Source organism: Salmo salar, chromosome ssa02 (genome assembly GCF_905237065.1).
Source record: "Salmo salar chromosome ssa02, Ssal_v3.1, whole genome shotgun sequence".
Taxonomy (NCBI): domain Eukaryota; kingdom Metazoa; phylum Chordata; class Actinopteri; order Salmoniformes; family Salmonidae; genus Salmo; species Salmo salar.
This window is the reverse complement of record NC_059443.1, coordinates 53,273,347-53,297,856: the sequence shown is the minus strand read 5'-3', so window position 1 is coordinate 53,297,856 and position 24,510 is coordinate 53,273,347. Positions and strand designations below refer to the sequence as shown.

Genomic DNA, 24,510 nt, shown 5'->3' with positions numbered 1-24,510 from the left:
CGCCACACACACCATAAGACACTGGCATCAGGAGAGTGATGACAGATCCCAGATTGGGCCCCCTAAGAAGACACTTGAGGCTGCTGTCAAGGCTTCTCCACCGCCCACACACACGCTCTCCGGCGACAAATGACAGAGGAAGTAGGCTATCGTTGATGCCCGAAACGACCCGTTTCTCTTTGTCACCATGAAATAACCTGCTTCTTCACAGAGTACGATTTAAAGTTCTCCCCATGTGGTCCTGCGATAGAGTGGAAGTCACACATTAATACAGGCTCTTTTCTTTGCTTTACCGCATTGAGCAGTTGTCTAAACCGTGACAAGTTCTCGCTATGCGGCTATCATTTCAGATAAGTGTCATTTTGAGGCGGTGTTCAATTCAAAGCACAGCTGGGTGCTAATGTGCTCATTCCCAGACAGACGACGTGGCCGTTCCTATGGTATATCCCAGAGAGAAGCACAGGTAGCGGCAGGCTTTCAAGCATAGGTTTGAATGTTTCATTCATCTGGCAGAGTTGCGCCGTGGTCAAATCAGAAGATGTATCGATTTAAGCGTACTCTGTTAGTGTGGGATAAAGCTTTAGCGAATGCATAGGCTGGCTGACTACACACACACCATCGCTTGCTGGCAAGAGCATGAAGAATGCTCTGAGTTAGAACTGTTTTATAGGCTAGTCAATAAAACCGTAGTTTATGCTCAGACCGTATGAGACAGTCAAGGTGTAGCTCGGGTGCATAACTCGGCGCCTTGATTTCTGCAGTCCTGCTGGTTTCAATTTCTACCTGACGTATCACCGTAGCTCAGATTTCATTGTGTTGTCCTTGATCGCGTTTAGTCTATATACTACTAGTTATTTGATATTTCTGGCTGAACGTTTTTTCAAGATTTTTAGTTTTCCCACAATTAAACATTCTGACATAGGATAATATGTGTTTTAATTGTCTAATCAATGAAATGACTCAATCAATCGGTGTCCTCTCCCTTCTCCAGAGGAGATCCTGAACCGGCTGAGGGCCAAGCAGGAGCAGGAGCTGGAGGAGGTGAAGCGCCGGGCGGCAGAGGAGAGAGAGAAGGCGGAGGCGCAGAAAACTCTCCGGAAGGAGGAGGAGACGGAGGGGGGAGAGCCAAAGGAGAAGACTGATGACCTAGAGAAGAAGGGAGAGAAGGAGGGAGCAGGGGAGGGTAAGGCTGAGAAGGACAAGGACAAGGCGACCAAAGAGGGGACCACCATTACAGGTAAGAGACACACACACACCATCTAACTACAGCTACTACTACATCGTGGTCCTACAGGCTCTACGGCCTGTTTGATATTACTGTGTCTTAATATAGAGCGATGTAGGCCTAATTAATTATTGATCCGTTTCCCACAGCTCTCTTCTCTTTCTGAGCCAATTACAAGAAATCCCTTGTGTTGCGCTGTCAACACATCGGAGAGCACTTTGTCAACTTAAAACAATGCCTTCAGCAATACTGCTGATAACCCCTCTGTAATAAGTGTCCTCACACCAAGTTTTACACAATGCCTACTAGTCTCATTACAATACAGCATCGTCTATATACAAACGCTGGAGGTTCTTGTTGTGCATATTCCACACAAAGTCTGATAAATACACTTTGACCAACTCTGTTTGAAATGTGTAATGTTATTGGCCGCCATCTTGGCACCAAAAGTTCCAAGATAATTACATTCTAGCGAGAATGCACATTTGAATGGAGTTAAAATGTTTTCAACATGTAGCATAGTTTGCCAAACTCTGAATATCTGCTTCTCTGATTGAAGCCGAGCTGGCTCCTTCTACTGGTGAGGGCTCCATCCCTGAGGGGAGTAATCCTGATCTCCCGGCTCCACAACCCATCCTCCCCGCAACAGAGGCCCCCAGCCCTGTTGTGGGGGTGCAAGACCTCCCTACCGGGGCCCGAGAGCCTGGGGACGAGGCCAAAACCAACATGGAGGGCGTGCAGGAGGCAGAAGGTACCAAGGGGGTGGTGTCTCTGTGAACTTTGAACCCCATTCATCATCCCCCTCCATTCAATCCCTGTGCCTGGGTTGTTCTTCCCCACACATCCCGCTTCCCCCATGTCGGATCGCTCTACCATTGGTCTCTGTCCCTCTTGCATCCCTCATTTCATTGGCTGTCAAGCACCTCAATAATTTATCCTGCAAACAGCAGGATTTTCCATCCCTTGCGAACACCTGAATTTCAGCTTCGGTATTGAACGCTTGTCGCAACTCTGCCGAATACATGCTTTTATTTCATTCCAAAAGAACACTTAAAGCTAATTGCTTTGATATGCAATCAGACTAAATAGCTTGGCATGAATCACCATGAGTTTAAGACAATGCATTTGATTCCGAACCTTACGTGTAAAACATGCCTTTAATGCATGGGTCCAGATCACTATAACTATGAATCATCATACCCTATTGGCTGTGTAAAAGGCTGTGTGTGGGCACTACAGGAATGACGCGCATGCTGCTTCATGACACTAGAGGGCACTGTTGCATGTCATTTTAACTTTTGAAGGGACTGTCTTCTCTTGAGAAGTCCACATCCCAGGCAAACAAAAATATCTAGATTTGATTACATGCCTCAATCCAAAATGAATGAAAAAGATAGGCACCATATAATTTCCGGATTCCCTGGCGCTTATTGTTCATTTGGGTGGAGGCATATAGCTGGAATCGACATGCATGATTGTGTGGGATGTGGACTCATTTTGACCTATGACTAACTTCGATGTCTGAAAATAACAAACTTTAATTTTGCAATATAACATCCCTTTAAAGCATGATTTTAAATAGTGACTTATGTTGCGATTTTTTTTATATTTTTTTTCAAATGTATTTGTGGTTTTAGAGAAGGCAGGTTCTGAGTCTATCTCTCCCAGGGGAGAGGGGGTCCCCAGCCTGAGCCAGCCCCCTCATCCCAGTGGTGAGGAGAACAGTAACAGCAGCACCATTGCCAGGGAGGCCCCCAGGGTCCCGGAGGAGCCCGACCTGGCCGACAGGTCCTCTCAGTCCTCTATCAACAGCCAGGACGAGCAGGGGGTTAACGGCGAGGCCGGTGGAAAGCGGTCGGCAGTCACTCCGGGAGGCCGCATGGTGACCCGCCTGCGTAACCCGGAGAGTAAGCTGAGCCAGCTGAAGAGCAAGAAGGTGGAGGAAGCTGTGAACGAGGCCAACAAGGGCTACAAGGAGGGCAAAGAGGTGATCACTATTCATCTACAAAAAATATTGATTAGCCGTTGGATTCCTAGCTATCCTTAGGTTGTTGCCCGGTGCACCAAACTTTTTCCGGAATCGTGGGCCAAATGTTTTGTTCTAAAAATATCATGCATTTATTTCAATTCAAGTGTCGCTCGTCTGTTATCAAAATATAATGTATTTGATTTACCTTGGATTTGATCCCCCCTCTCCTCACTCCAGGTGCTGGTGGTGACCCCGGCAGGCGACGTGTCACGACTCAGCACCCGCAGCCTAACAAGCAAGGAAGTGGTGATGAAGGGCACACTCAGCCACTTCTTCAAGCTGGGCCAGGAGGGCAAGTACCGCGTCTACCACAACCAATACAGCGGAAATACGCTGGCCCTCAACAAGCCCCAGCACCGCGAGGACCTGGACAAGCGGCGACACCTCTCGCACAAGGTAAACTTTAAGATAAAACTTATTTTAAGATAACTTTAGCTTGTACACACCTGAAGGAGTCAACAAAAACTTGAACAAATAAACACTTGCGATAAGTTTTACGTTCAACTGTTTAAAGGGATACTTTGAGATTTTGGCAATGAAGCCCTTTATCTACTTCCCTAGTTAGCAACTTTCTTCAAACCGCACACAGAGACATAAGAATGGTATTCATGAATTTGTCTGACTGTGAGGGAAGTAGATAACTTGCTTCATTGCCCAAAACTCGGAAGTATCCCTTTAACCTGTCTGGGCTAGGGGGCAGTATTTTCACGGCCGGATGAAAAACGTACCCAATTTAAACAGGTTACTACTCTGGCCCAGAAACTAGAATATGCATATTATTAGTAGATTTGGATAGAAAACACTCTGAAGTTTCTAAAACTTTTTGAATGGTGTCTGTGAGTATAACAGAACTCATATGGCAGGCAAAAACCGGAGAAAAATTCAAGCAGGAAGTGGAAAGTCTGAGAATTGTAGTTCTTCTTTTGATTCTCTATCGAAGCTACAGTGTCTGTGGGGTGACGTTGCACTTCCTAAGGCTTCCATTGGTTGCCTAAAGCCTTCAGAAAGTGGTTTGAGCATTCTCCTGTCACTGGGCAGAGTATAAGAGCTCATTCACTGAGTGGTCTGCCTGGCAACAAAGGGATTGGATATGCGCGGGCACGCGAGCACGCCGTTCCTTCTTTTTCTTCTTGAATGAATATGCTATTGTCCGGTTGGAATATTATCGCAATTTAACATAAAAAATACCATAAAGATTTATTTTAAACAGCGTTTGACATGCTTCTCGTTCCGCGCTCGCGCGTTATGCCTTTGGATAAGTGATCTGTACGCGCGAACAAAACGGAGGTATTTGTACATAAATATGGATTATTTGGAACAAAAACAACATTTCTTGTGGAAGTAGCAGTCCTGGGAGTGCCTTTCTGACGAAGATCAGCAAAGGTAAGAGAATATTTCTAATACTAATTCTGAGTTTATGGCTGAGCTATGTACTCAGAATATTGAAAAATGTGCTTTCTCCGTAAAGCTATTTTAAAATCTGACACAGCGGTTGCTTCCAGGGGTAGTCTATCTATAATTCTTAAATATTTTTTGTCAACGTTTATGATGAGTATTTTTGTAAATTGATGTGCACATTCACAGGACGTTTTGGTGGGAATACATTTTCTGAACACCAATGTAAAATGCTGTTTTTGGATATAAATATGAACTTTATCGAAGAAAACATACATGCATTGTGTAACATAATGTCCTAGGAGTGTCATCTGATGAAGATCGTCAAAGGTTAGTGCTTCATTGAGCTGTGTTTTGGGTTTTATTGACACATGTTCTTGCTTGGAAAATGGCTGTGTGATTATTTTTGTCTATGTACTCTCCTAACATAATCTAATGTTTTGCTTTCGCTGTAAAGCCTTTTTGAAATCGGACAATGTGGTTACATCAAGGAGAAGTGTATCTTTAAAATGGTGTAAAATAGTTGTATGTTTGAGAAAGTTGAATTATGACATTTTGTTGTTTTTGAATTTGCCGCCCTGATATTTCACTGGCTGTGTCGCACAGGTGGGACGCTAGCCCATAGAAGTTAAGCCTTTGATGCCACCTTTCAGTCTTCCTTGTTTGATTTGAGCTGTTTTCTTCCATCTTTCTAATTGTTGCTCCTTAAAGCAATTTTAAGTTTCTTTTAGATGTACAGTGCTTTGTGATTTCCCCATGTAAAGAAAAGCTCTGTACTTATAAAACGTATTTTATTATCCAGTTTTGCATGACGCCAGCAGGCGACTTCAAGTGGAACGGCTCCATCCACGGCTCCAAAGTGCTGACCATCTCCACGCTGCGCCTCACCATCATCCAGCTGGAGACCAACGTGCCCGCACCCTTCATGCACCCCAACTGGGCCTCACACCGGTACGGATGGAATGTGGGCTCTGGGTGGTTTTGAGATCCTAGTTGGTTGATTTATATGTTATGTAAGAATTTGATCAAAATGTTTTTAACCCATAAGAGTCTAAGCCAGGGGTGTGTGTGTGTGTGGGGGGGTTCTACTAAGCTATTTGATTTAGAATTTTAAGACCCCTTGAAGTATAAAAACAAAATGTAGAATGATTATATTTCTTTGCGTTACTGCTATTAGCCCATACAAACGCGTTGAATAGCAGATTCACTACATTGAACATCAGTCCCCTCAAAAAAATCTAAGGGAATTTTGTTTTCAAGTGTCTGTCCTATATCTGAGAGAGAGAAGAAAGATTGGGAAACATACATTTTTTTGGACATGTATTTAACCCCTTATTTTTGGCATTGAACAGTCTCCATTTGTCTCATGGTCTGACAAACACCGCTCTAGCTCTTTCACCGCAGATGCGGAAGTGCGACATAGGCGGATTAGGTGAATTGAGACTGATCCAATGCAAAAAAACAATCTCTAACTTAAACTGAGTTTTTTATTTTTTCTGTTGTTGTATTATGCTAATTGAAATGTATGCAGGGGGCGTGGACATCGACCTTAGGGGGTTAAGTGTTCGTTTAACCATTGTGTGCTCTTCCTCGTTGGGGGAGGGGGCACAGGCTATCATTTAGATAGTAATTTGTGACATAATTTGGTGCTAACATGTTTGTTTTTAAATGTTCGTTGAAGTTAGCGTCTTCTGCTCTTGTTCAGTTCTGATCCCAGCAGTCCCAGGTGACAGATAAAGTCACACTGTCATTGTCTGATGTCACCATGCTTCCATATGATGGATGACACCATTGTCTGACTCTCTTTGGCTTTGTTTTGGTTTTCATCAGGAACAACTGGATTAAGGCGGTGCAGATGTGCAGTAAGGCCAGGGAGTTTGCCCTGGCCATGGCCATCTTGGAGTGTGCCATCAAACCTGTGGCCCTGCTCCCTGTCTGGAAGGACTCTCTGGGACACACTAGGCGAGTAGACTCAGAGCACACACACACGCAGTCACGTCTTTCACTTTAAACTGCCATCAAATCATCAAGGGAACCTAATTTACAGTGTTATGTCATCTTTACATTACCACTTCAAATAATTCCTTAATACAATTTAATCATACAAGTCTGCAGCCACTTCAAAGTCGGACTTCTTAGAACAAGTGCAAACCCTAGACCAGTGGCAGCTGCTGAATACCCAGGGCGGGGTGGTTGGAGATGTGAACAAAGAAGCATTATATTTCTGTCATGCTAAAGTTCTCAAACTATCTGTAGTTTCTTTGAATAGATACGGTATATAAAGCGATCTGTGCAACAGCATAAATACACCTATTTCACTTTTGCATGTAAAAAAACAAAATGACCACTTAAGTTAATGTTTTAAGTATCCCTATATTTCTGTTATTACGGCTCTATCACTCTGTTATTAGTGCGCCTGCGCAGGAGTCTTGTTGATGAACCTGGCCTGAGTGCAATGGCAGCCATGTATTGCATTTTTGTACAGCTTTGACAGTGCTACTGTATCTTTTTTGACACAGGAAGACCCAAACGGCATTCCATAGTATGTATGTCGTGAAGCTAATAGCAGTGAAGCTATTACTGTGTAACTCCGGTCAGGTCGCACTTGGTAGTGCGAACCGGTGCTTGACCAGTCGGCGAAAGCCCACAACAGAGAACCGTTGATTGTCAATGGAAATGATTTCCATTATCTTGGCTTTAATGGATTTTGCCTTTTGAGTTGTCTTGCTGAAATGTTCTTTCTCTTTCAAATGACTGCTCGACTTGTTGACTGCTCGATCCACACAGCAGACATTGTGTGTTAGGAATGCTGTGTTGCACGTGTAGCGCAGAATTTTACGTGCCGTCATTACGTCATGTACCTACATTATATAGGTATGCACGTCAGCTTTGACATCGGTTTTGTACATCGGTGTTAAACTAGACATCAGCTGATACCGATGTTGGCGGTTTTAGCTAATATCGGCCGATTCCGATATGTTCACCGATATATCGTGCATCCCTAATGGACACTGAAACTGACACAGGAAATTGAGCAGAGACCTTCAACCATGACACAGGTAATACTGTTGAGAGTTCAAATTAGGAAAACATCCAACAACAGCCACATGTGTTAAGACAACATGGTTGTTCCAATCTGAAAACTGGACAACTGTTAAATACATGGACAAGAAAATGGTATTCCACATACAGCAACCGTCATTGGACGAGCAGGAAAAGCCAAAGGAAAACACCAGAACTGGTACAACTCTGAACCAGCTATAATTTCTGGTACAACAGGGTCAGCTGACCTGTCACTAGTAGATAAGCTCAGAATTGAACAAATGGAAAATCGAGAAACAGAATGACATTCAAAATGAAAAGTGTACTTGAAAAAAAGGGTGTGTCTTTTGACTCAGCTAAGCTAGATGAGCCCTGTAATTGGAGGAAAAATGGAGTGTTTGTGGAAGTCAAAGACATTGGCCAAAAATGTGTCTAAACAAGGTGGGTGTGTACCCTTAAAGAATCCTTAACTGGAATAGTGCCTAAAGCACATCTAGTGGCTAGAGGTTTTGAGGAGCTGGGTGCTAAAGGACTCCCAAAAGATTTGTTGCATCCCTAGTGGGCCTCCCGATGCACCGGTCTAAGGCACTGCATTGCAGTGCTAGAGGCATCACTAAGGACCCGGGTTCGATCCCTGGCTGTATCACAACGGTCCGTGATCAGGAGTCCCATAGGGCGGCGGACAATTGGCCCAGCGTTGTCTGGGTTGGGGGGGGGGGCTTTACAAGTAGGCCGTCATTGTAAATAAGAATTAGTTTGTAACTGACTTGCCTGGTTAAATAAAACCTAAAAATAGTATGAAGCAATGCATTCAAAGTGATATGCTTGTATAAACATTGGCACACAGTGCCTTCCAAATGGAATCCTATTCCCTGTATAGTACACTACAAAAGTAGTACGCTACATGGGGAATAGCGTGCCATTTAGAACGTTGCCCTGCTCTAGCAGCTCCTCTGTCCCCTCCCGTCCCTCACACGAAGACCAGTTTACCCAGAGGTGATCAGCAGCAGATCAAATGGCCCACCCCCGGCGTGTTGCACAATATTTATATACTGGGGGAAACACTGCTACTTGTTCTACTGATGGGTATAGACCCCAATCCCCCTCCTTAAGACTTGGTTATGTTATAGTAAGGGTGGGTGTGCAGAGTCAGTCAAGGGGCTCGCATCATTTGTGTGTGTGTTGCATGGGGCCTTGCCAAGAGCAACGAGGGAGTTACCCTCCTACTTTTTGATCCGGGCTAGCCCAGACCTTTCACTCACAGCAGAGTGTATTGAAGGAAGCCGCTTTTGAACCGACTGTTTGACTTTCTCTCTCGTCTCCCTTTCTGTGCCACCATGCAGGCTACACCGTATGACGTCCATGGAGCGGGAGGAGAAGGAGAAGGTAAAGAAAAGGGAGAAGAAGCTGGAGGACGAGGAGACCATGCAGCAGGCCACCTGGGTCAAGTACACCTTCCCCATCAAGCACCAGGTATTACACACACACACACACACACACCTGCACACAGACACACTCACTCAGACACATACACACACTTAAGGGCTGCTACACATGCACAGACACATACACCCTTTTCATCTGGCCCTTGTTTACCGACCGCGCCCAGGCCCTTTTAAGTCCAAGCGCTACCACTCTATTTATGACCGGGCCGTTCACCATCACCCCTAATCGCCAGGACGTGTTTAATTGCAACTTCCTGCCTCCCAGAATGGCGAACGGTGCTGAAAGCCCTTTGATGAGGCGTGAGTGTCCGAGCTCCGGGGGGAGTGTCAACTTTCACATAGTGGCCCTACTAGATGTGTTTACTTAATGGTGGGTGTGAATACCCTATGGCCCTCTCAATTCTCTCTCTCTCTCCCCCTTCTCTCACTCCTGTCCTCTTTATCACTCGTTCCCCCCTTCTCTCTCTGCTGCCCGCTTTCTTCCCTTTGTACCCTCCCCCCTCTCTCTCCTTTCCACTTCCGTCATTCTGCTCTTTCCGTCTCTGTCTGTCTCTCTCTCTCTCTCTCCCGTGTGAAGGTGTGGAAGCAGAAGGGAGAGGAGTATCGCGTGACGGGCTGGGGCGGCTGGAGTTGGATCAGCAAGACGCATGTGCACCGCTTCCTGACCAAGCTGCCCGGCAACACCAACGCCAACTACCGCACCGAGCTGGAAGGTCAGCAGGAGCGTTCTAGTTTGTGTCCTCTTCATAGAGATAGATAGAGCTCTCATCTTTGTATCTGTGCCTTTATGGCATCTGTGACGGCACTGGCAATGTCAATGCAAAAACGAAATATATCCAAATAGAGATATTTATCCATCTCTATGATTTGGTTTGAAAGAAATCAAGGAATTCAGTGGACAAATGTAGCTGTCAAACACCTCTTATTTCTTAATTGCTACAAGTTGTGAGAAATGTACGATTCAATTATTAAGTCACATGGGATAATGTCCTCTGTGAAATTGTCTACTAATATAAATGTGTCTATGATAACTAAAACATGTATGTTTTCTTCCTTTGCAGCTGCCAGACGTGGCGAGAAATGCAACTTGCTGGACTTGGGTCCAAGGCCAAGGTTGTTCAAAACTGTAGTTTCAGAACCCCAGGGAAGCAGAAGACCCGTAGAGAAAGATGGGGGTGCTAACCACTACCACCCCAGAGCCCTCAGCAGACCGCCTGTCGGGAGAGAAGACGATGGAAAAGCCAGATGAGGGAAAGAAAGAAGAGAGTGACGGGCCAGCAAAAGTGAAGATGCAAGACTACGCTGCAGAGGAGGCTGCTGACAAGATGGAGGTGGACCCTAGCCTCTCAGACTCAGGACAAGATGATGAAAAAGGTTAGCGCTTTTATAGACGGTCATTCTCCCTTATTGATTTTTAGCTTTAACTTCGCTTACTAACACGTGCAATATCAGTCACACGTATTATTGAATCAATCAGATCTCATACTGCTCTACATGCCAATGTGAAGGGAGGCTCACATACTTCCATACTTGGGCACTAAGCTTCTTCACCATTGTTCTGACGAGAGGATAAAAAGGATGATCCAGTAACTTATGTGTCCATTTTGTTTTTCTCTCAGGAACCTGCAGCAGCCCAGGGACCGAGACGGAGACAACGTCCGTGAGGCAGGAGCTCGGTGAGGGGAATGCAAGGCCCTTCAACTACGACGTGGTGGACGTGGCCCAGGGCTTCCTGATGCGCGTGGCCTACAAGAAGAAGGTCAAGGCCTCCAAGCTGGACGGTCTGCTGGAGCGGCGCGTCAAGCAGCACGCACTGGAGGAGAAGCAGAGGGCTCAGGTCTCCCTGGCCAAGCCTACCCCAGTGAAGACCACCCCGGCCCTGCCGCAGACCCCACTCCAGCCCCAAACTCCGACCCAGGCCCAGAGTCCCACAGTGAAATTGGAGTTCAGCACCCCTTCGGTGCCACCTGCGCTTGCTCCATTGTCAGTCAAAGGGGAGGTGCAGGCGGGCCCTTCAAAGACCGCTGAGGGGTTCCCTCACCCAGCCACAGCGACCCCAGCCAAAGAGCCTGCAGCTGAAGCATTCCCTAGGACACAAAACCAAATGACCCCCCAGAAACAGGAGGGAAACCTCCCTGAGAGGACTATAGGGCCCACAGGGGTCGGTTCAGGGCAGGAAGGCCTTAAAAGGCCCAGCAGCACAGCAGAACCAATGGAAACTCAGAGTTCGGGTGGGATCCACTACACTGGTAGACCATCAGAGTCTTCCAGCGACAAGCCCACTTCCACCGAGGGTGCAGGACCTGAAGTGGCCATTTTTAAACCACACTCCACAACGATTTCTCCAAGCACTATAACCCAGGAGGGCAGCCATAGTGCAACTACTGTTCCTAATCCCCCCCAGCAAAGCACAGAGAAGAACGGGAAGGGGCCCGAGCAGAGGCAGGGCAATGGACAGAGCATCACTGAGGCCATCGCCACTGGGTCCCAGCACTCCTCTCTACCTCAGATCAATGGAAATGACAGCGTGGAGGCTAAAGCCTTGACCAACTCTTTACTAACTCCTAACGAGCCCTCCAACGTTCACACTAACAGCTCTGAGGTCAAAGTGAACAGCCTAGGCAAGGCGGAGGGAGAGGGTCAAGTAGGCTCTACCCATAAGCCCTTGCTCAACGGCAATGTGGCCCCTGTAGCCGAGAGGACTGGGCCGGACAGCACGGAACCAAGGCCGGCTCCAAGGGTAGAGGTGGAGAGCAAGGTCATAGTGTCGGTGCAGGACTGCCAGCCCCCGGTGAAGGTGGCCGGGCTGGAAAACAACATGGAGGCGCTCGGATCTACGACCACCCAGAGCACCCAGCAGCTTAACAACACCCAGCCCATGGAAGTTAAGCTCGATGCTGCCACGCCCAACAAAATGTCCCCCTCGTCGGTGCGCTCTGCGGAGGAGAGCAGCAACAGTGGGGTGGGATCCCTCTGTAAGACCATACTCACCCAGGTAACCACCACAACCACCACGGTATCCACAGAGTCTCGGCTAACGGCGGGGGTCTCAAGCTCTTTGGGGACGACGCCCGCGCCCATTGTCTCAACCACCGAGAGCAGCGCGGTGTCCACACTCACCACCATGACCAAAACCACCGTGACCAAAATGCGCTCACCCACGCCCGACAGCCAATCGGACGAGAGCCACAGCGAAACGGTGACCGAGTACAAGACCACGCTCATCGCCGCCCACAAGGAGTCCTCTCGTTCAACCTCCTCTGTTTCGGGGGTCGTGACCTCGACGACCTCCACCAAGGGCCGCGTTCGCCTCCTCAAGTTCTCGCGCACCAAGAAGACGCGCTCGGGAACCGCCTTGCCATCCTACCGCAAGTTTGTTACCAAGAGCCAGCGTAAGAGCATTTTTGTCCTGCCCAACAACGACCTGAAGAAGCTGGCACGGCGGGGTGGCATCCGGGAGGTGTCCATCTTCAGCTACAACGCCAAGCCGGCCCCGGACATCTGGCCCTACCCCTCGCCCAGACCCACCTATGGCATCACATGGAGGTGAGAACACAGTTTTTAAGATTTCTCATTCGCTCCCCTGTTTTCAACGGGTTAGCGCTTTAACTAACTGCATTATTTGATATGATTAAGGCCCTGAGTTTTGCCAGACTACCTGGCTAGGGAAAACTCAGGGCCTTAAATATGAGTTTTCTAGTGCTCCATCTGATTTATGATTAGCGTTAGTTTCAGCCTTGCACTCCATCAACTCTGAGCTATGATACAGTCACTGCACCACAAAAACTGGAACCTCGAGCATTAATGCTCCGGCGAACGATATTCACGTCTGTCCTGTTGATTTGTTGGTTATGCCTTCTGTTTGCCGGTAGTGGGTTTGGCCCCTGTGACTCTGTTGTGGCTCTCACAGAGAGACCTCAGGTTATTTTGACCACTGCCTTTTTACTGCTAGACGTGAATCATACTGGCGGTCTGCAAGTGTCAGGATATTCGCGTTGCGCATTAACCACTCTGAGGATGTTTTCCCTGCCTGTGGCCAGTCAGTCACACTGGACAAGGAGGAATGTCTTTCCCTGTGTGCATCCCAAATGGCACCCTATTCCCTATATAGTGCACTACTTTTGACCGGGGCCCTATGGCATACTATGGTATAGTAGTGCACTCTATAGGGATTAGAGTGCCTTTTGGGATGCACTCCTTTACTGTCCCAATATGTTTTTTTGTATTTTCTTTTCTTTTTTTACATTTGTTCAACCTTTTTAAATGGCCAATTGAGGAAGCATACCAAAGAGTCAGGTTCATAGCCAACCTCGGTAACAAGGAACCAACACGGTCATTTTACCTGGCTGCCAGGGTTGACTTATTCATTTTATGAACTCTGTGTGAGTGTGTATGTGCTCATGTACCTTTATGGTAGCAGACATAGGCTGTGTGTGTTGGTGACCCCAGACAGTTGTCTTTGCGCGTGCGTATATGTGTGTACGTGCACGCGCTTGTGCTCCTGTGTGTGTGGTAACCTATTTGTCTCTCTCTGCAGGTACCGTCTCCAGACAGTGAAGTCCCTGGCAGGAGTCAGTCTGATGCTGAGGCTACTGTGGGCCTGTCTGAGGTGGGACGACATGGCCGTCAAGCCCTCCGCCGCTGTAGGCACCACGCGCACAGGTAGACCATCCTTTCTCTGCATGTACCGCAACACCCACCCACCCATATACACTACCGTTCAAAAGTTTGGTGTCACTTAGAAATGTCCTTGTTTTTGAAAGAAAAGCACATTTTTTTGTCCATTAAAATAACATCAAATTGATCAGAAATACAATGTAGACATTGTTGATGTTGTAAATGACTATTGTAGCTGGAAACGGCTGATTTTTAATGGAATAATGGAATATCTACATAGGCGTACAGAGGCCCATTATGAGCAACCATCACTCCTGTGTTCCAATGGCACGTTGTGTTAGCTAATCCAAGTTTATTATTTTAAAAGGCTAATTTATCATTAGAAAACCCTTGTTAGCACAGCTGAAAACAGTTGTTCTGATTAAAGAAGCAATACAACTGGCCTTCTTTAGACTAGTATCTGGAGCATCAGCATTTGTGGGTTTGATTACCGGCTCAAAATGGCCAGAAACAAAGCACTTTCTTCTGAAACTCGTCAGTCTATTCTTGTTCTGAGAAATGAAGAAATTGCCAAGAAACTGAAGATCTCGTACAACACTGTGTACTACTCCCTTCACAGAACAGCACAAACTGGCTCTAACCAGAATATAAAGAGTGGGAGGCCCCAGTGCACAACTGAGCAAGAGGACAAGTACATTAGTGTCTCTAGTTTGAGAAACAGACGCCTCACAAGTCCTCAACTGGCATCTCCATTAAATGGTACCCGCAAAACACCAGTCTCAACGTCAACAGTGAAGGGGCAGAGTTCCTCTGTCCAGTGTCTGTGTTCTTTTGCCCATTTTAATCTTTTCTTTTTTTTAATCTTTTCTTTTTATTGGCCAGCCTGAGATATGGCTTTTTCTTTGCAACTCTGCCTAGAAGGCCAGCATCCCGGAGTCGCCTCTTCACTGTTGACATTGAGACTGGTGTTTTGTGGGTACTATTTAATGAAGCTGCCAGTTGAGGACTTGTGAGGCGTCTGTTTCTCAAACTAGAGACACTAATGTACTTGTCCTCTTGCTCAGTTGTGCACCGGGGCCTCCCACTCTTTCTATTCAGGTTAGAGCCAGTTTGCGCTGTTCTGTGAAGGGAGTAGTACACAGCGCTGTACGAGATCTTCAGTTTCTTGGCAATTTCTCGCATGGAATAGCCTTCCTTTCTCAGAACAAGAATAGACTGACGAGTTTCAGAAGAAAGTTCTGGACATTTTGAGCTTGTAATCGAACCCACAAATGCTGATGCTCCAGCTTCTTTATTCAGAACAACATTTTTCAGCTGTGCTAACATAATTGCAAAAGGGTTTTCTAATGATCAATTAGCCTTTTAAAATGATAAACTTGGATTAGCTAACACAACGTGCCATTGGAACACAGGAGTGCTGGTTGCTGATAATGAGCCTCTGTACGCCTATGTAGATACTCCATTAAAATCTGCCGTTTCCGGTTACAATAGTCATTTACAACATTAATGTCTACACTGCTTTCTGATCAATTTGATGTTATTTTAATGAACAAAAAATGTGCTTTTCTTTCAAAAATAAGGACATTTCTAAGTGACCCCAAACTGTTGAACGGTAGTGTACATTGTAGGGGAAGTGTACAAGCTTGATGTAGTCATTGCATGCTAAGAATATGGGACCAATTACCAAACTTTTTACTACACATACGAGTGCATTTGTCCAAATACTTATGACACCTTTTAATTGGGGGACTAGATACATAAAGTGCTTTAATTTCTCAACTGTGAAACTGATAGTGCCTTCAGAAAGTGTTCACACCCCTTGACCTTTTCCACATTTTGTTGTGTTACAGCCTGAATTTAAAATGTATTAAATGTAGATTTTTTTTGTCACTGGCCTACACAAATACCCCATAATGTCAAAGTGAAAATATGAACCAATTTAAAAAAAAATGAATGTCTTGAGTCAATAAGTATTCACCCCCTTTTGTTATTGCAAGCCTAAATAAGTTCAGGAGTAAAAATGTGCTGCCCATTCGTTTGTAGCTCAAACGGTTTGGTTGCTACCAAGCAAATTACATCTACGGTACTTATTTCAGACTAGTCTCCTGACACTTTTAGGGGTCGTATAGCAAAACAGTATCTCCCTTTTCCATAGAGGGGTCATAATAGTTTGTAGGCCACACCGTTCGGACTCTACAGACGTTTACGTGAGAAGAATGATTTTTCTGGATGTCTCATGGTCTGACAAACACCGCTCTAGTTCTGCCACCTTTCACCTCCGATGTGCAAGTGCGACAATGGCGGATGTGCTGGATTGAGACTCATTCAATTAAACAGATATCTCTAGCTTTTCCTTCCTGCTGAGTTCTTGTCGAATTGGACCAATTTACAAGTTTTCTCTCTGAAAATTGTAGTTAATTTAATCTGATTGTCATAATGTTCCATGACTTTGTCCACACAGGGCATCTGAACACACAAAATACATTTTGATGATTTTCATTACGTTTTGGGGGTTATATTTAACTTTTGTACACCTGTGGTGTTCCCGGTCAAAAATGACCGGTCATTAGAAATGAATGGGTGAGACTACAATTAGTGTATAAAATTGAGTTCAGGCACATGCCCATTCATCAGATGGACACACTTCCTCTACCAGACCCCCACATGCATGTGTGTTTGAGCACACACACACACCTCACTTCCCTTCTTGGCTTCCATGGCAACCCCCACGGGAACCTTTCCCCAATAGAATCTTCCCCCACGGGAACCACACCTGTCAGCATTCTCACAAACAATCGCAACATTGTTTCAATAATATATAGAACTTTCCTCACAGCTCTGGTATAGAAAGCTTTTTTGAGGCCTTGCTCACAATTCATTCTGTGGCAGCACAATGACCGAACGATATACTGTATGTGAGGCTCTTGATCATATCTTTGATCATGACACTGGTGAGGAGGAGAGAGTCATTATTAAACTTTGACACAAATGAGTCTGATAAATAGCACAATACATTTCATCTGAGTATTTGTTATAGTCAAAATAATCCATACATTATGCTTTTTTTACTCAAAAACGAGTTGTATGAGCTCAGGTCAATGAGGCCTACAGGCCATAAATAGCAAATAGAAGTTCAAAACTTGTAATGTTCACAAGAACTTAACGTGATAAAAAGATCTAACACAACGTTAGGTGATAATATATGTATTATTATGAATTTATAATCAGCTATAATGGGGCGGTCATTTTGGACCGGGAACACAGAATTAATTAACATGAAACGAGCACAACAGGAGGGTTAAACTGATGGATTTTGATGGGGATTTGTTTGTTATGTAACTTACATTAACGCACCGGCGCGTCAATCGACTCTAGGGGGTTAACAAGTCACATTAACTTGCATGGACTCTCTGTGTGCAGTAATAGGGTTTAACATGATTTCTGAAAGATGACCGCAACTCTGCCCCATACAATTATCTGTAAGGTCCCTCAGTCAAGCAGTGAATTTCAAACACAGATTCAACCACAAAGACCAGGGAGGTTTTCCAATGGCTCGCAAAAAAAGGGCACCTATTGGAAAAGGAAAGGGGCAGTTGTACAACTGAATGCCTTCAACTAAAATGTGTCTTCCGCATTTAACCCAACCCCTCTGAATCAGAGAGGTGCAGGGGGGCTGCCTTAATCGACATTCACGTCTTCGGCGCCCATTGGTAGATGGGTAAAAAAAATTTAAAAGCAGACATTGAATATCCCTTTGAGCATGGTGAAGTTATTAATTATACTTTGGGTGGTGTATCAATACACCCAGTCACTACAAAGATCAAGGTGTACTTCTTAACTCAATTCCCAGAGAGGAAGGAAACTGCTAAGGGATTTCACCATGAGGCCAATAGGGACTTTAAAACAGTAACCGAGTTTAATGGTTGTGATAGGAGAAAACATTGGAGTTACTCCACAACAAACCTAAATGACAGAGTGAAAAGAAGGTAGCCTGTACAGAATAAAAATATTCCAAAACATGCAGGTAGCGGGGCGGCCAGTAGCCTAGGGTTTAGAGCATTGGGCCGGTAACCGAAAATATCAATGTTTTGTTCCCCGAGCCACTTAGTTATCACTTTTGCCTTATGGCAAGGTGCTCCATCATGCTGGAAAAGGCATTGTTCGTCACCAAACTGGTCCTGGATGGTTGGGAGAAGTTGCTCTCGGAGGATGTGTTGGTACCAGTCTTTATTCATGGCTGTGTTCTTAGGCAAAATTGTGAGTGAGCCCACTCCCTTGGCTGAGAAACTACTCCACACATGAATGGTCTCAGGATGCTTTACCGTTGGCATGACACAGGACTGATGGTAGCGCTCACCTTGTCTTCTCCGGACAAGCTTTTTTTCCGGATGCCCTAAACAATCGGAAAGGGGATTCATCAGAGAATATGACTTTACCCCAGTCCTCAGCTGTCCAATCCCTGTACCTTTTGCAGAATATCAGTCTGTCCCTGATGTTTTTCCTGGAGAGAAGTGGCTTCTTTGCTGCCCTTCTTGACACCAGGCCATCCTACAAAAGTCTTCGCCTCGCTGTGCGTACAGATGCACTCAGACCTGCCTGCTGCCGTTCCTGAGCAAGCTCTGTACTGGTGGTGCTCCGATCCCGCAGCTGAATCAACTTTAGGAGACGTTAAGGAAATGTTTTTGGGGGATTCAGTTCATTTGTATGGCAAAGAGGGACTTTGCAATTAATTGCAATTCATCTGATCACTCTTCCTAAAATTCTGGAGTATATGCAAATTGCCATCATACAAACTGAGGCAGCAGACTTTGTGAAAATTTATATTTGTGTCATTCTCAAAACTTATGGCCACGACTGTAGAAGCACGGTGGCTAGGAAAAACTCCCTAGAAAGGCAGGAACCTAGGAAGAAACCTGGAGAGGAATGTTCCTGAGTGACCGAGTTACAGTTTTAACTTAAATCTACTTGAGAATCTATTGCAAGACATGAAACTTGTTGTCTAGCAATAAACAACGACCAATTTGACAGAGCATGAAGAATTTAAAAAGAATAATGAGCAAATGTTTCACAATCCAGGTGTGGAAGCTCTTAGAGACTTACCCAGAAACACTCACAGCTGTAATCGCTGCCAAAGGTGCTTCTACAAAGTATTGGCTCAAGGATGTGAATATATATTTAATCCATTTTGAATTCAGACTGTAACACAACAAAATGTGGAATAAGTCAAGGGGTATGAATACTTTCTCAAGGCACTGTATGTATGAAAATACCCTCAAATTAAAAGGTGACATTCTGTGCTGTCGCCTCGTATGAACATTTTTACCTCAAATCCAAAATGCTGGGTTATAGAGCCAAATTAAAGGTTTTAGTTTTACTGTCCAAATAAATACGTAGGGGAGTATATATCCTAAAATATCCACTATGAAGCCCATTTCCTCTGCTTCTCCTTTTTACTTTTTACTCAAATGTCCGAGGCTTTTCCCATGGAATGTCATTCCTGTGTACTGTATTGAATGGCAGCGTATTAAGTCGTTGCTGTGTCATGTCTTGGGAGCTGTTCTCTGCATCTTCCTCCTCCTTCATCCTACACCAACCCAGCCCTATCCCCACTCATTGCAACAGAGACCTCCGAGACGGAGATCACCACCACAGAGATTATCAAGCGCCGCGACGTGGGGCCCTACGGCATCCGCTCGGAATACTGCATCCGCAAGATCATCTGCCCCCTCGGCACTCCCGAGACCCCGAAAGGTGAGGGAGAAGCAGCCGGCTAGAATAAAACTCCACATGGAATGTAAAAGAGAATAGTGGTGGTGTTTTTTTCTCATCATTCTAATTTTTTCTCATTGCTTCATTTTATGTCGTTCTTGACTCGATTCTCTCTCTCTCTCTTATTCTTCTCTCACTCCTTCCCCCTCTACTTTTGTTTTCTTGCACCACCCTTACCGTCCCCCTCTCTCTTGCATCCATTCCACATACACATACAGAGACCCACACGCCACAGAGGAAAGGCCTGCGCTCCAGCAACCTGCGGCCCAAGAAGCCGGAGCCCAAAAAGGAAACTGGGCCGGTGGTGATTGAGTCCTGGGTGGCCGAGGAGGAGCTGGATCTCTGGGAGATCAGGGCCTTCTCCGAGAGGTCAGAGGGCACGGGGGCACTAGATCTAGGGGGCATAGTAACTGCTTACTCCATGCTGTTCTCTTGAGTGAACTGTAAATTCAATGGTCATTATCTTTTGTTATGACCTCACTTCGACTCATAAATTTGATATACTATAGTTTTTGTATAGCTAATTGCATTCATTTGGGGAAAAAATAGTTATGTTCCAGCTCTTTCTGTGGTTTGTGTATGATACATTTATTTTTGTCTTCACAGGGTTGAGAAGGAGAAAGCCCAGGCGGCGGAACAGGCCAAGGTGAGTAGGACCACTGGCTGTGTGAAAAATGGGGATGTTTTGTGTTTTCCAGATTATTTCACGGTTTCTCTTGTTCTAGAAGCGTCTGGACCAGAAAACGGGCACTGGCTCTACCACCGTCACCACCACGGGGAGCCCAGCCACCCCAGCTTCCACCCCCAAGGTAGTGACCCTATCGGGCCAGGCCACCCCCGGAACCAAAGTGGTACTGGCTACCAAGGTGGGCACCCCCATCACCTTCCAGCAGAACAAGAACTTCCAGCAGTCGTTTGCTTCCTGGGTCAAGCAGGGGCAGCCCAGTGGAGGTATGTCAAAGGTCATAGGTCCTTTTCTTTGTTCACAAGCCAGTAGATTGGTAAAGAGAATTACTTAATTGAATCTCATTCAAATGTGTTCAGATTTTATTTATACTTAAGTGATATCTTTTACTTAGTAGGGAATCCTTGCAAGTAGAAAGTAGTAGTGGTTTGTGTATGAATCAACCCCTAACAAACTAAATCTGTTAGTCAGCGTTAGCAGCTGTGCTTGTTTAACAGCGGTTGTTGTTTGACTCTCGAGCGGAGCCTCATTTGCATATTTCCCTGTAGCCTCACCGGGCACGGTGGCCACGTCGGCCGGACAGACTTTCCAGATCACGGGCACGTCCATGGGGGGCAAGGTGCTCACCGCCAAGCTACCGCTGCCCGCCAACAGCAAGATTGTCACTGTCAACGTGCCAACCACTCAAGGAGGTACAGTAACTCCCCTGTGCCCACACCTGAGACGCAGCGAGAGAGAGGTTTCACTTGAAAAACAGATTTTATGACTTCAATGGGACAACCTGGTAAAATAATGTTAAATTAAACAAGAGAGAGAGAGGTGCTGTTTTAAATGCTGTTCAAATGCATCGTTCATTCCTCCCTTTTTTTCCATGATGACAAGGATGGATGACTGAAAGCAAAATGTTTCTCTACCAACCGCCGTCTTCTCCAACCACTAACCTAACTTACCGCTATTGACGGAAGCACTGTCTCACACACCTGATGTGGCACAACCCTGTGGTAAGGTCTGTCCTCTTGACCAGGCTAGTGGTGCGGTGCCCACTCGATGCCAACCCCATTGTGGTGCACCGCTAAGCGCCAAGCCGTTACTCAGTGGCTCAGTCTGGAGTGGCACATGCACATCATGTCTATTTGTGCCCTGTCGGCATGGTAATCGAATAGAACGTTGTTATTTTAGGTGGGACAGAACGGTAGACTGTGTAGTCTAAGAACATAGCCAGACCGTCTTTTGAAGTGGCACGCTAGCTAATTTAGATGTCAATATTGACTCATCGGATGAGGCGATGGTTCATATTTTTAGCACCACTGTCCCATTTGAGTTCACCTTTTAACAGTGGGTTAATGACGCGTGTACAACACTGTTTAAAGGCACCATACTTCATTTGTTTATTCAGCCAAGTGGCAATTTATTGAAATTCCCATTGAATATCTGTGAGTATTAATGCTTCACGATGACTGACTTGGACTAACACTTGGTTTGTTAGTGTGTGAGTGATTGTAGGTGTGGCAGTTTTAGTGGCTAAAAGGGGGAGATGCTGAACTTATGCTTGTAGACTTATCTGCGCCGAAACATTGTCTTACTTCAATAAGGCTTAGCTTTTTCCTCGTTATTACTGGCTAATACGAATCCCCGAGCTGACAAGGTAAAAATCTGTCCTTCTGCCCCTGAACAAGGCAGTTAACCCACTGTTCCACGGTAGGCCGTCATTGTAAATAAGAATTTGTTCTTAACTGACTTGCCTAGATAAATAAAATAAAACACTAAAACTCATACAATGCAAAAACATGACCTTGTCCTGAACCCGTTTTTGCCTCCCATATTTCACAAAATCTTTCCTGTTTCCAGTTATCTATATAAAAGGGGGGTCAGGCTCATGGCTACACTCCTTGAAAATATATACAATATATATATACAGACACACATGCTCTCTCACACACACAAGCCACATCCATGTTTCAAGAGGCTAAATTACTCCGCAAACAAACAGTGCTCCTGTCTAGTGACATCCATGTTTCATCCTGTCGACCAGGAAGGAAGAGAGAGAGAGCTGGTAGTAAAGAGCAGTAGTATATTTTTCCAGCGTGACTTTTTCAATGCCTGTTTGTTTTGGAACGTGCTAAGGAAGCGGAGCAGGAAAACAAGTTTACCTTGAGGTCTGGTTCGTCAGACAGGTAACCCACTATAGAGAGATGGAGGATGGAAGGATTTCTACCCCCCTCTTTCTTTCTGTGTCGCTTGCTCGCTAGCTCACCGACTCTCCAAACAGCTACTCTTATGAAGTGGGCGTTTGATGTCGGTGCCAGAAATGAAACTCCCCAGTCTTCTACTGTAGCTGGTATAACCTCTGCTATTTGAAGAGGGGAAAACATTGATGTATAGCTTTACCTGATGGGTTTTGTGGTCAGAAAAAAAGGCAACAAAAAAACACAGAGAGAGGAGATGGTGAAGAGAATGAGAAGAAGAAAAAAAATATCAGATCTTTTGAGGAAACGCATTTTCCTTTCGATTGCCGTCCTGTGTCCACGTGAGTTCGTAAATACTGAAGCGCGGCCAAAGTAATGAATATGAAACACTTGCTTTGTCGGAGGAAAATAAAAACGTATGAATTCAAGGAAAATCCATACATGGTTTATGAGCGGGTCGTACGTGATGGATTCAAACCAACATACCCCGTTTGAAGATAGTTTTGATGTTGTTTACTTGCTGGGTTAATATTTACTGTGGTCAAGATCAGAGAGGGTTGCGACTTGAAAGGAACAAAATCCACAAGTCATTTATTGAGTGACGTTTTGATACATCATGAAATGTGCAGAATGGATAGTTTGTTTCTATACCTGATAAAGTGAAACCGGTATAGCCTTGAGGAGACGTTTGAGTTTTCTTCATTTCCAAAAGACAAAAGTGAAAAGCTGGAGTAGGATTCTCGTTTTTAACAGATGTTGGTGAATTTTGGTGTGGATTCATTTCTGTCTTTTAAATGTGAAGCGTTTGATCATCAAAAGTCAGAATAACACACAAGTGTATTCTGAAAATGTAATATTCTGAGTATTGATTTTGTCCATAATGCTCATGTTATGGTGAAATAAATCAAATCACATTTTATTTGTCACATGCTTTGTAAACAACGGGTGTAGACTAACAGTGAAATGTTTACTTACAGGTCCTTTTTTAACAAGTATTAGATAAATACCAATCCTGTATGTGTGGGTTCACAGTAATAATAGGTCCTCTCCTCTCCTCAGGTATGATTCAGAAGCAGGTGCTCGGCATCATTCCCTCAAGCCAAGCTGGCGGCGCCCAGACCTTTGCCTCGTTCCAGCCTCGCACCACAACCATAAACATCAGGCCGGGCATGCCAGGCTCACCACAGCAGGTAACACCCCATAGACCATCTTTCCCTGTCGGTCAGTCAATCACATCTATTTATAAAGCCCTATTTCCACCATCAGTTGTCACAGAGTGCTTTACGGTAACCCCGCCTAGATCTTCAAATTCCCCCTTCCTTACCAACATCCACCCTGCCCCCTTGTCACTCCTTCTCCCCACAGCCCTCTAAAACCGGTCAGTAGCGGTAACACGTGATCGACACGTTATTGAAAGAATTCCCCGTGAACTATTAACAGCAACCCTTCACTGGTGTCCGTGTCGTCCCTGTGGTATAAGGGGAAGTCCCAGTGTTTCTGACCTTGGCTGTGTTTCTAGGTGCTCACCGCTGGAGGCCAGATCCGTCCGGGGATGACCGTGCTCCGCACCCCCATCCATCAGACAGGCGCCATGGGTAAAACCATCCTCCGAACCCCCCTCGTGGTGCAGCAAGGTAGGCTGTTTGTATTTACCTACTCCATTTTAGCATGATAGGCCAGTTAGAATAGTCTCTTTCACGAACTTGTGTTCATGCATGTTCTGACTCTGTCTGTCTGCCTTTCGGTCTGTTTGTGTGTCTGGACTTTGTGTGTGTGTGTGTGTGTGTGTGTGTGTGTGTGTGTGTCCACTTACGTGTGTGTGTGTGTGTGTGTTTTCCTCCTCCAGGTCAGGCGGGCCAGCAGGTGGTGACCCAGATCATCCGGGGGCAGGCCGTGTCCACGGCCATCTCAGGTGCCAGCCCCGTCACCACCGTGGCCGGACAGAGGGTGGGCAGTGCCCCCAAAACCCCGGGCCAGCCCATCACGGCCCAGACACCACAGCAGCGGGTACAGCAGGGCCAGGGCCAGGTCAAACTCACCCTGGCTCAACTCACCCAGCTCACCCAGGTAACATCAGCTACCCCATAATAACCCTTCAACTGATGTCAGGCAACAGT

The 24,510-nt window shown here is 45.6% G+C and overlaps 1 protein-coding gene across 1 annotated transcript in view; it reads left to right on the top strand.

Moving 5' to 3' along the window:
• LOC106585727 (nucleosome-remodeling factor subunit BPTF) overlaps positions 1 to 24,510 on the top strand; it is a 51,254-nt gene that overhangs the window by 15,476 nt on the left and 11,268 nt on the right. Inside the window, exons 4-22 of the mRNA XM_045713258.1 lie at positions 992 to 1,237; positions 1,785 to 1,976; positions 2,863 to 3,212; positions 3,432 to 3,650; positions 5,452 to 5,600; positions 6,480 to 6,611; positions 9,035 to 9,164; positions 9,714 to 9,849; positions 10,198 to 10,380; positions 10,756 to 12,682; positions 13,674 to 13,798; positions 19,376 to 19,504; positions 19,741 to 19,891; positions 20,129 to 20,168; positions 20,248 to 20,473; positions 20,756 to 20,899; positions 23,453 to 23,583; positions 23,913 to 24,027; positions 24,240 to 24,460. Of these exons, the coding sequence (XP_045569214.1) occupies positions 992 to 1,237; positions 1,785 to 1,976; positions 2,863 to 3,212; positions 3,432 to 3,650; positions 5,452 to 5,600; positions 6,480 to 6,611; positions 9,035 to 9,164; positions 9,714 to 9,849; positions 10,198 to 10,380; positions 10,756 to 12,682; positions 13,674 to 13,798; positions 19,376 to 19,504; positions 19,741 to 19,891; positions 20,129 to 20,168; positions 20,248 to 20,473; positions 20,756 to 20,899; positions 23,453 to 23,583; positions 23,913 to 24,027; positions 24,240 to 24,460 (4,946 nt within the window). The remainder of the gene's footprint in view (positions 1 to 991; positions 1,238 to 1,784; positions 1,977 to 2,862; positions 3,213 to 3,431; positions 3,651 to 5,451; positions 5,601 to 6,479; positions 6,612 to 9,034; positions 9,165 to 9,713; positions 9,850 to 10,197; positions 10,381 to 10,755; positions 12,683 to 13,673; positions 13,799 to 19,375; positions 19,505 to 19,740; positions 19,892 to 20,128; positions 20,169 to 20,247; positions 20,474 to 20,755; positions 20,900 to 23,452; positions 23,584 to 23,912; positions 24,028 to 24,239; positions 24,461 to 24,510) is intronic.